Source organism: Oncorhynchus clarkii, chromosome 7 (genome assembly GCF_045791955.1).
Source record: "Oncorhynchus clarkii lewisi isolate Uvic-CL-2024 chromosome 7, UVic_Ocla_1.0, whole genome shotgun sequence".
Taxonomy (NCBI): domain Eukaryota; kingdom Metazoa; phylum Chordata; class Actinopteri; order Salmoniformes; family Salmonidae; genus Oncorhynchus; species Oncorhynchus clarkii.
The window spans coordinates 63209120-63221629 of NC_092153.1; the positions used below are offsets into that span (position 1 = coordinate 63209120).

At 40.3% G+C, this 12510-nt stretch overlaps 1 protein-coding gene across 2 annotated transcripts in view; it reads left to right on the forward strand.

Moving 5' to 3' along the window:
* Positions 1–1929: 1929 nt before the first annotated feature.
* Positions 1930–12510, forward strand: part of LOC139413666 (GTP-binding protein REM 1-like) — a 26592-nt gene continuing 16011 nt past the window's right edge. The window contains exons 1-2 of one of the 2 annotated variants that reach the window (XM_071161303.1): positions 1930–2107; positions 2916–3274. In XM_071161303.1, the coding sequence (XP_071017404.1) occupies positions 2941–3274 (334 nt within the window). In that variant the 5' untranslated portion in view covers positions 1930–2107; positions 2916–2940. Of the gene's footprint in view, positions 2108–2652; positions 2784–2915; positions 3275–12510 lie in introns of those variants that run through there. The other variant, XM_071161304.1, reaches the window with a different exon arrangement.

Below are 12510 nucleotides of genomic sequence, written 5' to 3' on the forward strand. Positions count from 1 at the left end.
CTCTGGTCTGTGGCTAGGGGTGTGAACTCTGCCCACACAGTGTTAGGACAAAACTGATTTACAGATGTGTGTGTGTGTGTGTACTGCTTTACTCAAACAAACTATGCAGCATACAAGTTCTTTTAGTGGAGACTGGGCTCACTTTGAAGATGTTTCTGTACTTTATAAAGAGTTCAACACTGGGGCTTGATTTGACCAATCTAAACAGAATACTGTACTAATAGACATGGAGGTAAGGATAAAACACATCCTGTCCCCATATTTCGGTATTTAGGTGGGGACTCTAGATTTCTTTCACACTCATATTATTTGATTTCTTTAGCCCGCTCTAGAGCTTAAAATAGTTAAGCTATTAACACGAAACCAACTTCCAAATGTCCAGACTGCCCAAACTCAGATTGCTTGAGAAAATATTATTGATAGTATTTCTACTTTTTGAACTGTAACAATATTAAATGAGCTCTCAATGCATTTCAATAGCAAAAAAAAGGCCCATAGACTTGAATGGTAAACCTCCCCAAAATTCTAAACCTATATCCTCCTACACCGTTTAAGTTATCAACACCAAACCAAAGTTGATATGTTCAGACTGCCCCAACTTAGATTGTTTGTCAAAGGATATTTGATACTATGTATACTTTTGGAACTATAACCATTTTTTGTAATGTGCATAAATGAACATGGGTTTGAATGAGAACCATAGGAATACAGTGGTTGCTATCAAAATGGTCCTGCTCCTTGGTCAATTAAACTAGAATACCAACTATAAAACATTCAGGCAATCCAAACTTCAATTACTCTAAAACCTTTATGAACTATGTAAAAAAAAAGCATAACATTTTATGAAATAACTCACCAACAGTAATTATTGGACCGTTCAAGCTAGAGACACCAAAACAACTTCTGGCTATCCTATCCTATCGATCGATTCTTCACAAGCTAGCAAGCCCACCACATTTTCTTCAGGAAATGTACTTTTATAGTATTATTTGATTTCCTTAACCCACTCTAGCACTTAAAACGATTTAAGTTATTAACATGAAACCAACTACCAAATGTCCAGACTGCCCCAATTCGAATTGCTTGATAAAATATTTTTGACAGCATTTATACTTTTGGAACTATATCAATATTTAAATGAGCTCCCAATGCATTTCAATGGCAAAAAAAAGCCCATAGACTTCAATGGTAAAAAAAATAAAAATAAATGTTCAGGCTATCCTAAATTGATTTTTTGGTTTACTTTTATCAATTATAACTTTATACATTTGCATTAAATAACTCACCACCAGTAACGCTTGTACCGTTCAACCTAGAGACACCAAACCAACACTCACATATTCAGGCTATCCCAACTTCAAATTATTTAAAACATTTATCAACTATAACTATATTACTGTAGATTTGCATAAAATAACTCACCAATAGTAACTCTTGAACCATAGAGACCCCAAACCAACATTCTCATATTCAGGCTATCCTAACTTCAAAACTATAACTTTATACATATACATATATTAGCATAATTTAACCTACCAACAGTAACTTTTGAACTGTATAAGCTAGAGACACTAAACCATATTTTACATGTTCAGGCTATCCTGTCCAATAAATCAATAGATTCTTACATCTACCTACTTTTCAACTATAACCAGTCACTACCATTACTACTGTAGTCACTACCACTATTATAACTTATTTCACAACAATAAATACTTTCAAACAAGCTAGCAAGCACACCATATTTTCTTCAGGAAATTTAATTTTCTAGATTTGTATATAAAGCAGTGGTTGCCCTGTGTGGGCAATGTGCAAACATTAGAGGAACCGTTTAAGTATGTCTGCACTGTGGAGGTCAACATTGTGGTAAGAGAGAACACTAACAGTTTAGAACAGGAAGTGACTTACTTCACGTCATGTAGTCTGGGTGTGTTCTTCAATGAGATTAAAGTGAACTCGCACACGGGAAAAGTTGCAGCAGCAATGAGGAAATTAAATGAGGGTTTATTCGAAGCACGCGCATCATCAAAGGACCTGCTCCGCTGAAAACACGCAGCGTGTTCAAGCGCGCATTGCCTAAATGCGTTTAGCGGGATTTACAGCACGGGTGAGTATCTATCCATTGGTGGAAAAATAAATTAGCCTAATTAACATACGCCATATCCATGTAGCCAACAACTTGTTGGACAGGAAGTGCAATAGCTTTTCACGAAAACTTTGGTTCATGACAGCAAAAATATTATATTGAAATTATTAAACCGCCGGCCGTCCCTATTACATTATTTAGTTGTTGACTGACAAAGTTAGTGGTGCTTCGAGTTTTCCAAATATTTGAAGTAGGCTACGCTATTGCTACGTCTTAGTGTTATCACTGGAGGTGATCTGAAACATTGGCTCTGAATGCCTTTGAACGTGTGTGTGTGTGTGTGTTCGTGTGTGAGACGGAGAGGGAGACAGAGAGAGGAAAGAGAGACAGAAAGATGCGAGTAGAAGAACAGAGAGAGCGACCCCTGATTCCACTCTTAAATTTTTAACAGGGTTGTGGAACTTTGCAGGCTGTTGCCATGACTCCAGTGTATACTGTTACAATGTCCCATCAGCTATTCTATACAAGTGTAACAAAACTGATTGAAACATTGGAAGCTTGTCTTGTTACAAGAACAGAATGACAGCTCGCACACGGCTCTCCGACGCGCGAAAACTTTACTAGGCTATGGTGTAGTCTGTGCTTTGCTCTGAAATGGAGAATACTGGACACAATTAGAAGATTCATGGCTACAGTTGTGAGTAAATGAAAGACAATGTTATGTTTCAGTGCTATTTTCACTCCAGTAGGCTATGTGCTATTTTTTGTTCTATAGTAAATTATGACTTTATCACCTGATTATGCTGCATACTCTATTCTTCTTTTTAAGGAATGTTCTTTGCCTTTTCGCCAAGATGACACATACCCAGAGAGAGGGCAAAGAGACTTTGCGGAGAAGGGCAAGTACTCCTATCCCTGCCTCTCATCAGCCGGGGCCGAGAGACAGAGACCCGCCAGCCGACCTCCATCACCCTCCGCTCTGCCAGTCTGCCTCATACCATCCCGGAGACAAGTCTCTCCACTGCCGCGCCAATTGGTCTTCTGATGACTCAGACAATGACTCGGATGGCTCGGGAGCAGAATGTTTATACCGCGTTGTTTTGCTAGGAGACCACGGTGTTGGAAAGTCGAGTCTTGCCAATATCTTTGCGGGCATACAGGAGAAGGATGCTCACGACCATACAGGAGGTGGGTTTTTTACTAAGCACAATTCCAATGATTATTACAAGGCTATTTATGGTGTGTATAGCCTACTATCACAACTATTGGGTCGTTTTTTGTCAATCTCTTATCAGTAACCTAAAAGAAATTCCTTTTCTTCTAATTAAAATCCACTAATGACTAATTGGTTATTAAATTAGTTAATTCATGTATGTATCTCTTTAACAATGACTTTCAGTAATTGTCTCTGACATTGCCTTATCCCTGATAACCTTGGCTAACCGGTCACAACTACATTTATGGAACTCCTATAACTGGCACATGTAGAAGTGAGTGACCTCAAAGCGTTGATTGGCAGCTTGTATTGACCCATGCATTTGGGCATCCAGCTGTGATGTGGCTTGTGGAGGTTGTCCTTTTAAAATACCAATTTCTCTATAGTTCTCAATTTCATAACAAATGAATAATGAAACTTTTTGGTCATGCATGATAGGGTAGCCTAGACAGACAGTGGCTTCATTCGTTTGTGAGAGGTTCATGTTGTTGTGACCTGTGTGTGTCGAGTCATTGCTGATGGCCGTGGATGGGAGTGACTGGCTGAAGATGCATCCCAAATGGCATCCTATTTTCCTTTAATAGTGCACTACTTTTTTTAAACGTAGGGCTATGGTCAAAAGTAGTACACTATAAAGGGAATAGCGTTCCATTTGGGATGCAGACTAGCTGAATGTTATGAGTGGCCCTGTTGTTGTGGAGAGACCCATCAGCTGTCAGAAGGGCTGTGTGTCAGGGAGACCCGCTGGGACAGGACATCGCCACCCAGGACCCTGTTCTGTTTGGTCATTTCTCAAACGATGTATCCCAAATTGCATCCTATTCCCTACATAGTGCATAGTGTCCTACTTTTGACCAGATCCCTGGGCCCTGTTCAAAAGTAGTGAACTAAATAGGACAGGGTTCCCCAACTGCCAGCCCGCGGGTGATTTTATTTGCCCCCCCCCCCCCCCCCCCCCCTGCAAGTTGTTCAACATAAAAGACTGTAAAAACACCTGCACATCAGCACCAAGTGATTTTAATTTTGGAAATCTGTTCCAAGTATTCCCACACATAGTAGAGAGATATGTGATCGTATACAAATGTAAGCAAGGCTTGAAATTATTATGTTTTGTTCAAATGTTATATCTGTTTGGGCTTCTTGAGGTCGATTTGCAGTCTACAAATTATTTGTAATTATGTTCCGGCCCCCTGACCATCCGCTCAAGAAAAAATCTACCTGTGGCTGAATCTAGTTGATGATCCCTGAAATAGGGAATAGCCTCAGTGGTTGTTTTCAATGAGCTACATTTTGAGGCTCTGATAAACTGGGAATGGAGTTCCCCCATCAAATGTGATATTACATGATTATTATAATGTGTGCAATTGGAATATGCACTGACTAGGCCCAGTGCATCTCTGTGGTTACTGATATGGTCACATTGGCTGCATTTACACAGGCAGCCAAATTAAAATATTTTTTCCACTAATTGGTCTTTTGACCAATCACCTCAGATCTTTTCACATCAGATATTTTCAGAGTTGATCTGATTGGTCAAAAGACCAATTAGTGAAAAAAATATTTGAATTGGGCTGCCTGTGTAAACGCAGCCTAAGATATTCTGATGTAAAGTTTATTTTACTGGAAAGAATTCCTGAGGTGATGTGGGGACATGTATTTCCATAACCTCATAATTTAGATAGATATAGCCTGTGTTTTTCCAAAAGATTAGAGGAAAACCTTTTCAAAATCTTTGTACTGTACATGTATTTTGCCAAATGCCAAAGCATGTGCAGACACAGCCAGACAGAAGATGGGAACTCCTACTGGAGAGAGGTATTGTAAGGAGATGGAATTCCTAAAGAGGCTATCCCAAACAGGACAGAGATGAATGATAAGAAGCAGAGAGGGGTTGCCCCTGTCTGTTCTAGTGAGCGAGAGAGGGGGTGGATGTGTGGGCTCAGCTCTCTTGTTTATCTTTGCTGGATGGTGAGGTTAGGTTCAGGTTCTGCTGACATGGCAGTTGTGTGTGTGTGTCCCAGCTCTTCAGAAAGATAAGGGCTCCCCTATGACACCTCCCCACCCCCACCCGCTCTGACATCTGTTTTCAGCCTGTCACTGACTGGTGGTGTTATTTTTAGTGTCTTGTCACTTAGCTTGTCACACTGGCAACAACTGAGCTGTTCTTCAAGTGGACTCCTTGGTTAGTTTAGAGCTGGTGTGATGAATGGCATGTGTTTTATGAGGACAGAACAGGATTACGAGGAGATTACAACTCATGCCAATGTAGGCATATTACTAGACATATTACTTGATTGCTTGTTTACAGGTTTTGACCTATATTGTAACTTCAACTCAAAGACCTCAACTTCTAAAAGGTTTGCCAGACCATTTGTCATTGTCTTGTGCGGGCGGCTTTTACAATAAGGTTAGAGCTGAACGTGGAAAATGTAACAAGCTCTTTCACTCTTGGCCAAAGTGTGTTTTAGTCTCCCAGTCATGACGGCAAGGAGGATCTCATCAGACTAAACAAGACATGGCTCAATGATTTTTTCCACATAGAAAATTCCATGTCATGACATGGTAGTGGAAGTGTAATAACTCCATGGTCATGAGATGGTAGTGAGAGTGTAATAACTCCATGGTCATGAGATGGTAGTGGAAGTGTAATAACTCCATGGTCATGAGATGGTAGTGGAAGTGTAATAACTCCATGGTCATGAGATGGTAGTGGAAGTGTAATAACTCCATGGTCATGAGATGGTAGTGGAAGTGTAATAACTCCATGGTCATGAGATGGTAGTGGAAGTGTAATAACTCCATGGTCATAGTGGAAGTGTAATAACTCCATGGTCATAGTGGAAGTGTAATAACTCCATGGTCATGAGATGGTAGTGGAAGTGTAATAACACCATGGTCATGAGATGGTAGTGGAAGTGTAATAACTCCATGGTCATGAGATGGTAGTGGAAGTGTAATAACTCCATGGTCATAGTGGAAGTGTAATAACTCCATGGTCATGAGATGGTAGTGGAAGTGTAATAACTCCATGGTCATAGTGGAAGTGTAATAACACCATGGACATGAGATGGTAGTGGAAGTGTAATAACTCCATGGTCATGAGATGGTAGTGGAAGTGTAATAACTCCATGGTCATAGTGGAAGTGTAATAACTCCATGGTCATGCGATGGTAGTGGAAGTGTAATAACTCCATGGTCATGAGATGGTAGTGGAAGTGTAATAACTCCATGGTCATGAGATGGTAGTGGAAGTGTAATAACTCCATGGTCATGAGATGGTTGTGGAAGTGTAATAACTCCATGGTCATGAGATGGTAGTGGAAGTGTAATAACTCCATGGTCATGAGATAGTAGTGGAAGTGTAATAACTCCATGGTCATGAGATGGTTGTGGAAGTGTAATAACTCCATGGTCATAGTGGAAGTGTAATAACTCCATGGTCATGAGATGGTAGTAGAAGTGTAATAACTCCATGGTCATAGTGGAAGTGTAATAACACCATAGCCATGAGATGGTAGTGGAAGTGTAATAACTCCATAGCCATGAGATGGTAGTGGAAGTGTAATAACTCCATAGCCATGAGATGGTAGTGGAAGTGTAATAACTCCATAGCCATGAGATGGTAGTGGAAGTGTAATAACTCTATAGCCATGAGCTGGTAGTGGAAGTGTAATAACTCCACGGTCATGAGATGGTAGTGGAAGTGTAATAACTCCATGGTCATGAGATGGTAGTGGAAGTGAAATAACTCCATGTTCATAGTGGAAGTGTAATAACTCCATGGTCATGAGATGGTAGTGGAAGTGTAATAAACTCCATGGTCATGAGCTGGTAGTGGAAGTGTAATAAATCCATGTTCATAGTAGAAGTGTAATAACTCCATGGTCATGAGATGGTAGTGGAAGTGTAATAACTCCATGGTCATAGCGGAAGTGTAATAACTCCATGTGATCATGAGATGGTAGTGGAAGTGTAATAACTGCATGGTCATGAGATAGTAGTGGAAGTGTAATAACTCCATGGTCATGAGATGGTAGTGGAAGTGTAATAACTCCATGGTCATAGTGGAAGTGTAATAACTCCATGGTCATGAGATGGTAGTGGAAGTGTAATAACTCCATGGTCATGAGATGGTAGTGGAAGTGTAATAACTCCATGGTCATAGTGGAAGTGTAATAACTCCATGGTCATGAGATAGTAGTGGAAGTGTAATAACTCCATGGTCATGAGATGGTAGTAGAAGTGTAATAACTCCATGGTCATAGTGGAAGTGTAATAACTCCATGGTCATGAGATGGTAGTGGAAGTGTAATAACTCCACGGTCATGAGATGGTAGTGGAAGTGTAATAACTCCATAGCCATGAGATGATAGTGGAAGTGTAATAACTCTATAGCCATGAGCTGGTAGTGGAAGTGTAATAACTCCATGTTCATAGTGGAAGTGTAATAACTCCATGGTCATGAGATGGTAGTGGAAGTGTAATAACTCCATGTTCATAGTGGAAGTGTAATAACTCCATGGTCATGCGATGGTAGTGGAAGTGTAATAACTCCATGGCCATGAGATGGTAGTGGAAGTGTAATAACTCCATGGTCATAGTGGAAGTGTAATAACTCCATGGTCATGACATGGTAGTGGAAGTGTAATAACTCCATGGTCATGAGCTGGTAGTAGAAGTGTAATAAATCCATGTTCATAGTAGAAGTGTAATAACTCCATGGTCATGAGATGGTAGTGGAAGTGTAATAACTCCATGGTCATAGTGGAAGTGTAATAACTCCATGGTCATGAGATAGTAGTGGAAGTGTAATAACTCCATGTTCATGAGATGGTAGTGGAAGTGTAATAACTCCATGGTCATGAGATGGTAGTGGAAGTGTAATAACTCCATGGTCATGAGATGGTAGTGGAAGTGTAATAACTCCATGGTCATGAGATGGTAGTGAAAGTGTAATATCTCCATGGTCATAGTGGAGGTGTAATAACTCCATGGTCATGAGATAGTAGTGGAAGTGTAATAACTCCATGGTCATGAGATGGTAGTAGAAGTGTAATAACTCCATGGTCATAGTGGAAGTGTAATTACACCATGGTCATGAGATGGTAGTGGAAGTGTAATAACTCCATGGTCATGAGATGGTTGTGGAAGTGTAATAACTCCGTGGTCATAGTGGAAGTGTAATAACTCCATGGTCATGAGATGATAGTGGAAGTGTAATAACTCCATGGTCATAGTGGAAGTGTAATAACTCCATGGTCATGAGATAGTAGTGGAAGTGTAATAACTCCATGGTCACGAGATGGTAGTGGAAGTGTAATAACTCCATGGTCATGAGATGGTAGTGAAAGTGTAATAACTCCATGGTCATAGTGGAAGTGTAATAACTCCATGGTCATGAGATGGTAGTGGAAGTGTAATAACTCCATGGTCATGAGATGGTAGTGGAAGTGTAATAACTCCATGGTCATGAGATGGTAGTGGAAGTGTAATAACTCCATGGTCATGAGATGGTAGTGAAAGTGTAATATCTCCATGGTCATAGCGGAAGTGTAATAACTCCATGGTCATGAGATAGTAGTGGAAGTGTAATAACTCCATGGTCATGAGATGGTAGTAGAAGTGTAATAACTCCATGGTCATAGTGGAAGTGTAATAACACCATGGTCATGAGATGGTAGTGGAAGTGTAATAACTCCATGGTCATGAGATGGTTGTGGAAGTGTAATAACTCCGTGGTCATAGTGGAATTGTAATAACTCCATGGTCATGAGATGGTAGTGGAAGTGTAATAACTCCATGGTCATAGTGGACGTGTAATAACTCCATGGTCATGAGATAGTAGTGGAAGTGTAATAACTCCATGGTCATGAGATGGTAGTGGAAGTGTAATAACTCCATGGTCATGAGATGGTAGTGGAAGTGTAATAACTCCATGGTCATGAGATGGTAGTGGAAGTGTAATAACTCCATGGTCATGAGATGGTAGTGGAAGTGTAATAACTCCATGGTCATGAGATGGTAGTGGAAGTGTAATAACTCCATGGTCATAGTGGAAGTGTAATAACTCCATGGTCATAGTGGAAGTGTAATAACTCCATGGTCATGAGATGGTAGTGGAAGTGTAATAACACCATGGTCATGAGATGGTAGTGGAAGTGTAATAACTCCATGGTCATGAGATGGTAGTGGAAGTGTAATAACTCCATGGTCATAGTGGAAGTGTAATAACTCCATGGTCATGAGATGGTAGTGGAAGTGTAATAACTCCATGGTCATAGTGGAAGTGTAATAACACCATGGACATGAGATGGTAGTGGAAGTGTAATAACTCCATGGTCATGAGATGGTAGTGGAAGTGTAATAACTCCATGGTCATAGTGGAAGTGTAATAACTCCATGGTCATGCGATGGTAGTGGAAGTGTAATAACTCCATGGTCATGAGATGGTAGTGGAAGTGTAATAACTCCATGGTCATGAGATGGTAGTGGAAGTGTAATAACTCCATGGTCATGAGATAGTAGTGGAAGTGTAATAACTCCATGGTCATGAGATGGTTGTGGAAGTGTAATAACTCCATGGTCATAGTGGAAGTGTAATAACTCCATGGTCATGAGATGGTAGTAGAAGTGTAATAACTCCATGGTCATAGTGGAAGTGTAATAACACCATAGCCATGAGATGGTAGTGGAAGTGTAATAACTCCATAGCCATGAGATGGTAGTGGAAGTGTAATAACTCCATAGCCATGAGATGGTAGTGGAAGTGTAATAACTCCATAGCCATGAGATGGTAGTGGAAGTGTAATAACTCTATAGCCATGAGCTGGTAGTGGAAGTGTAATAACTCCACGGTCATGAGATGGTAGTGGAAGTGTAATAACTCCATGGTCATGAGATGGTAGTGGAAGTGAAATAACTCCATGTTCATAGTGGAAGTGTAATAACTCCATGGTCATGAGATGGTAGTGGAAGTGTAATAAACTCCATGGTCATGAGCTGGTAGTGGAAGTGTAATAAATCCATGTTCATAGTAGAAGTGTAATAACTCCATGGTCATGAGATGGTAGTGGAAGTGTAATAACTCCATGGTCATAGCGGAAGTGTAATAACTCCATGTGATCATGAGATGGTAGTGGAAGTGTAATAACTGCATGGTCATGAGATAGTAGTGGAAGTGTAATAACTCCATGGTCATGAGATGGTAGTGGAAGTGTAATAACTCCATGGTCATAGTGGAAGTGTAATAACTCCATGGTCATGAGATGGTAGTGGAAGTGTAATAACTCCATGGTCATGAGATGGTAGTGGAAGTGTAATAACTCCATGGTCATAGTGGAAGTGTAATAACTCCATGGTCATGAGATAGTAGTGGAAGTGTAATAACTCCATGGTCATGAGATGGTAGTGGAAGTGTAATAACTCCATGGTCATGAGATGGTAGTGGAAGTGTAATAACTCCATGGTCATGAGATGGTAGTGAAAGTGTAATATCTCCATGGTCATAGTGGAGGTGTAATAACTCCATGGTCATGAGATAGTAGTGGAAGTGTAATAACTCCATGGTCATGAGATGGTAGTAGAAGTGTAATAACTCCATGGTCATAGTGGAAGTGTAATTACACCATGGTCATGAGATGGTAGTGGAAGTGTAATAACTCCATGGTCATGAGATGGTTGTGGAAGTGTAATAACTCCGTGGTCATAGTGGAAGTGTAATAACTCCATGGTCATGAGATGATAGTGGAAGTGTAATAACTCCATGGTCATGAGATGGTAGTAGAAGTGTAATAACTCCATGGTCATAGTTGAAGTGTAATAACACCATGGTCATGAGATGGTAGTGGAAGTGTAATAACTCCATGGTCATGAGATGGTTGTGGAAGTGTAATAACTCCATGGTCATAGTGGAAGTGTAATAACTCCATGGTCATGAGATAGTAGTGGAAGTGTAATAACTCCATGGTCATGAGATGGTAGTAGAAGTGTAATAACTCCATGGTCATAGTGGAAGTGTAATAACACCATAGCCATGAGATGGTAGTGGAAGTGTAATAACTCCATAGCCATGAGATGGTAGTGGAAGTGTAATAACTCCACGGTCATGAGATGGTAGTGGAAGTGTAATAACTCCATAGCCATGAGATGATAGTGGAAGTGTAATAACTCTATAGCCATGAGCTGGTAGTGGAAGTGTAATAACTCCATGTTCATAGTGGAAGTGTAATAACTCCATGGTCATGAGATGGTAGTGGAAGTGTAATAACTCCATGTTCATAGTGGAAGTGTAATAACTCCATGGTCATGCGATGGTAGTGGAAGTGTAATAACTCCATGGCCATGAGATGGTAGTGGAAGTGTAATAACTCCATGGTCATAGTGGAAGTGTAATAACTCCATGGTCATGACATGGTAGTGGAAGTGTAATAACTCCATGGTCATGAGCTGGTAGTGGAAGTGTAATAAATCCATGTTCATAGTAGAAGTGTAATAACTCCATGGTCATGAGATGGTAGTGGAAGTGTAATAACTCCATGGTCATAGTGGAAGTGTAATAACTCCATGGTCATGAGATAGTAGTGGAAGTGTAATAACTCCATGTTCATGAGATGGTAGTGGAAGTGTAATAACTCCATGGTCATGAGATGGTAGTGGAAGTGTAATAACTCCATGGTCATGAGATGGTAGTGGAAGTGTAATAACTCCATGGTCATGAGATGGTAGTGAAAGTGTAATATCTCCATGGTCATAGTGGAGGTGTAATAACTCCATGGTCATGAGATAGTAGTGGAAGTGTAATAACTCCATGGTCATGAGATGGTAGTAGAAGTGTAATAACTCCATGGTCATAGTGGAAGTGTAATTACACCATGGTCATGAGATGGTAGTGGAAGTGTAATAACTCCATGGTCATGAGATGGTTGTGGAAGTGTAATAACTCCGTGGTCATAGTGGAAGTGTAATAACTCCATGGTCATGAGATGATAGTGGAAGTGTAATAACTCCATGGTCATGAGATGGTAGTAGAAGTGTAATAACTCCATGGTCATAGTTGAAGTGTAATAACACCATGGTCATGAGATGGTAGTGGAAGTGTAATAACTCCATGGTCATGAGATGGTTGTGGAAGTGTAATAACTCCATGGTCATAGTGGAAGTGTAATAACTCCATGGTCATGAGATAGTAGTGGAAGTGTAATAACTCCAT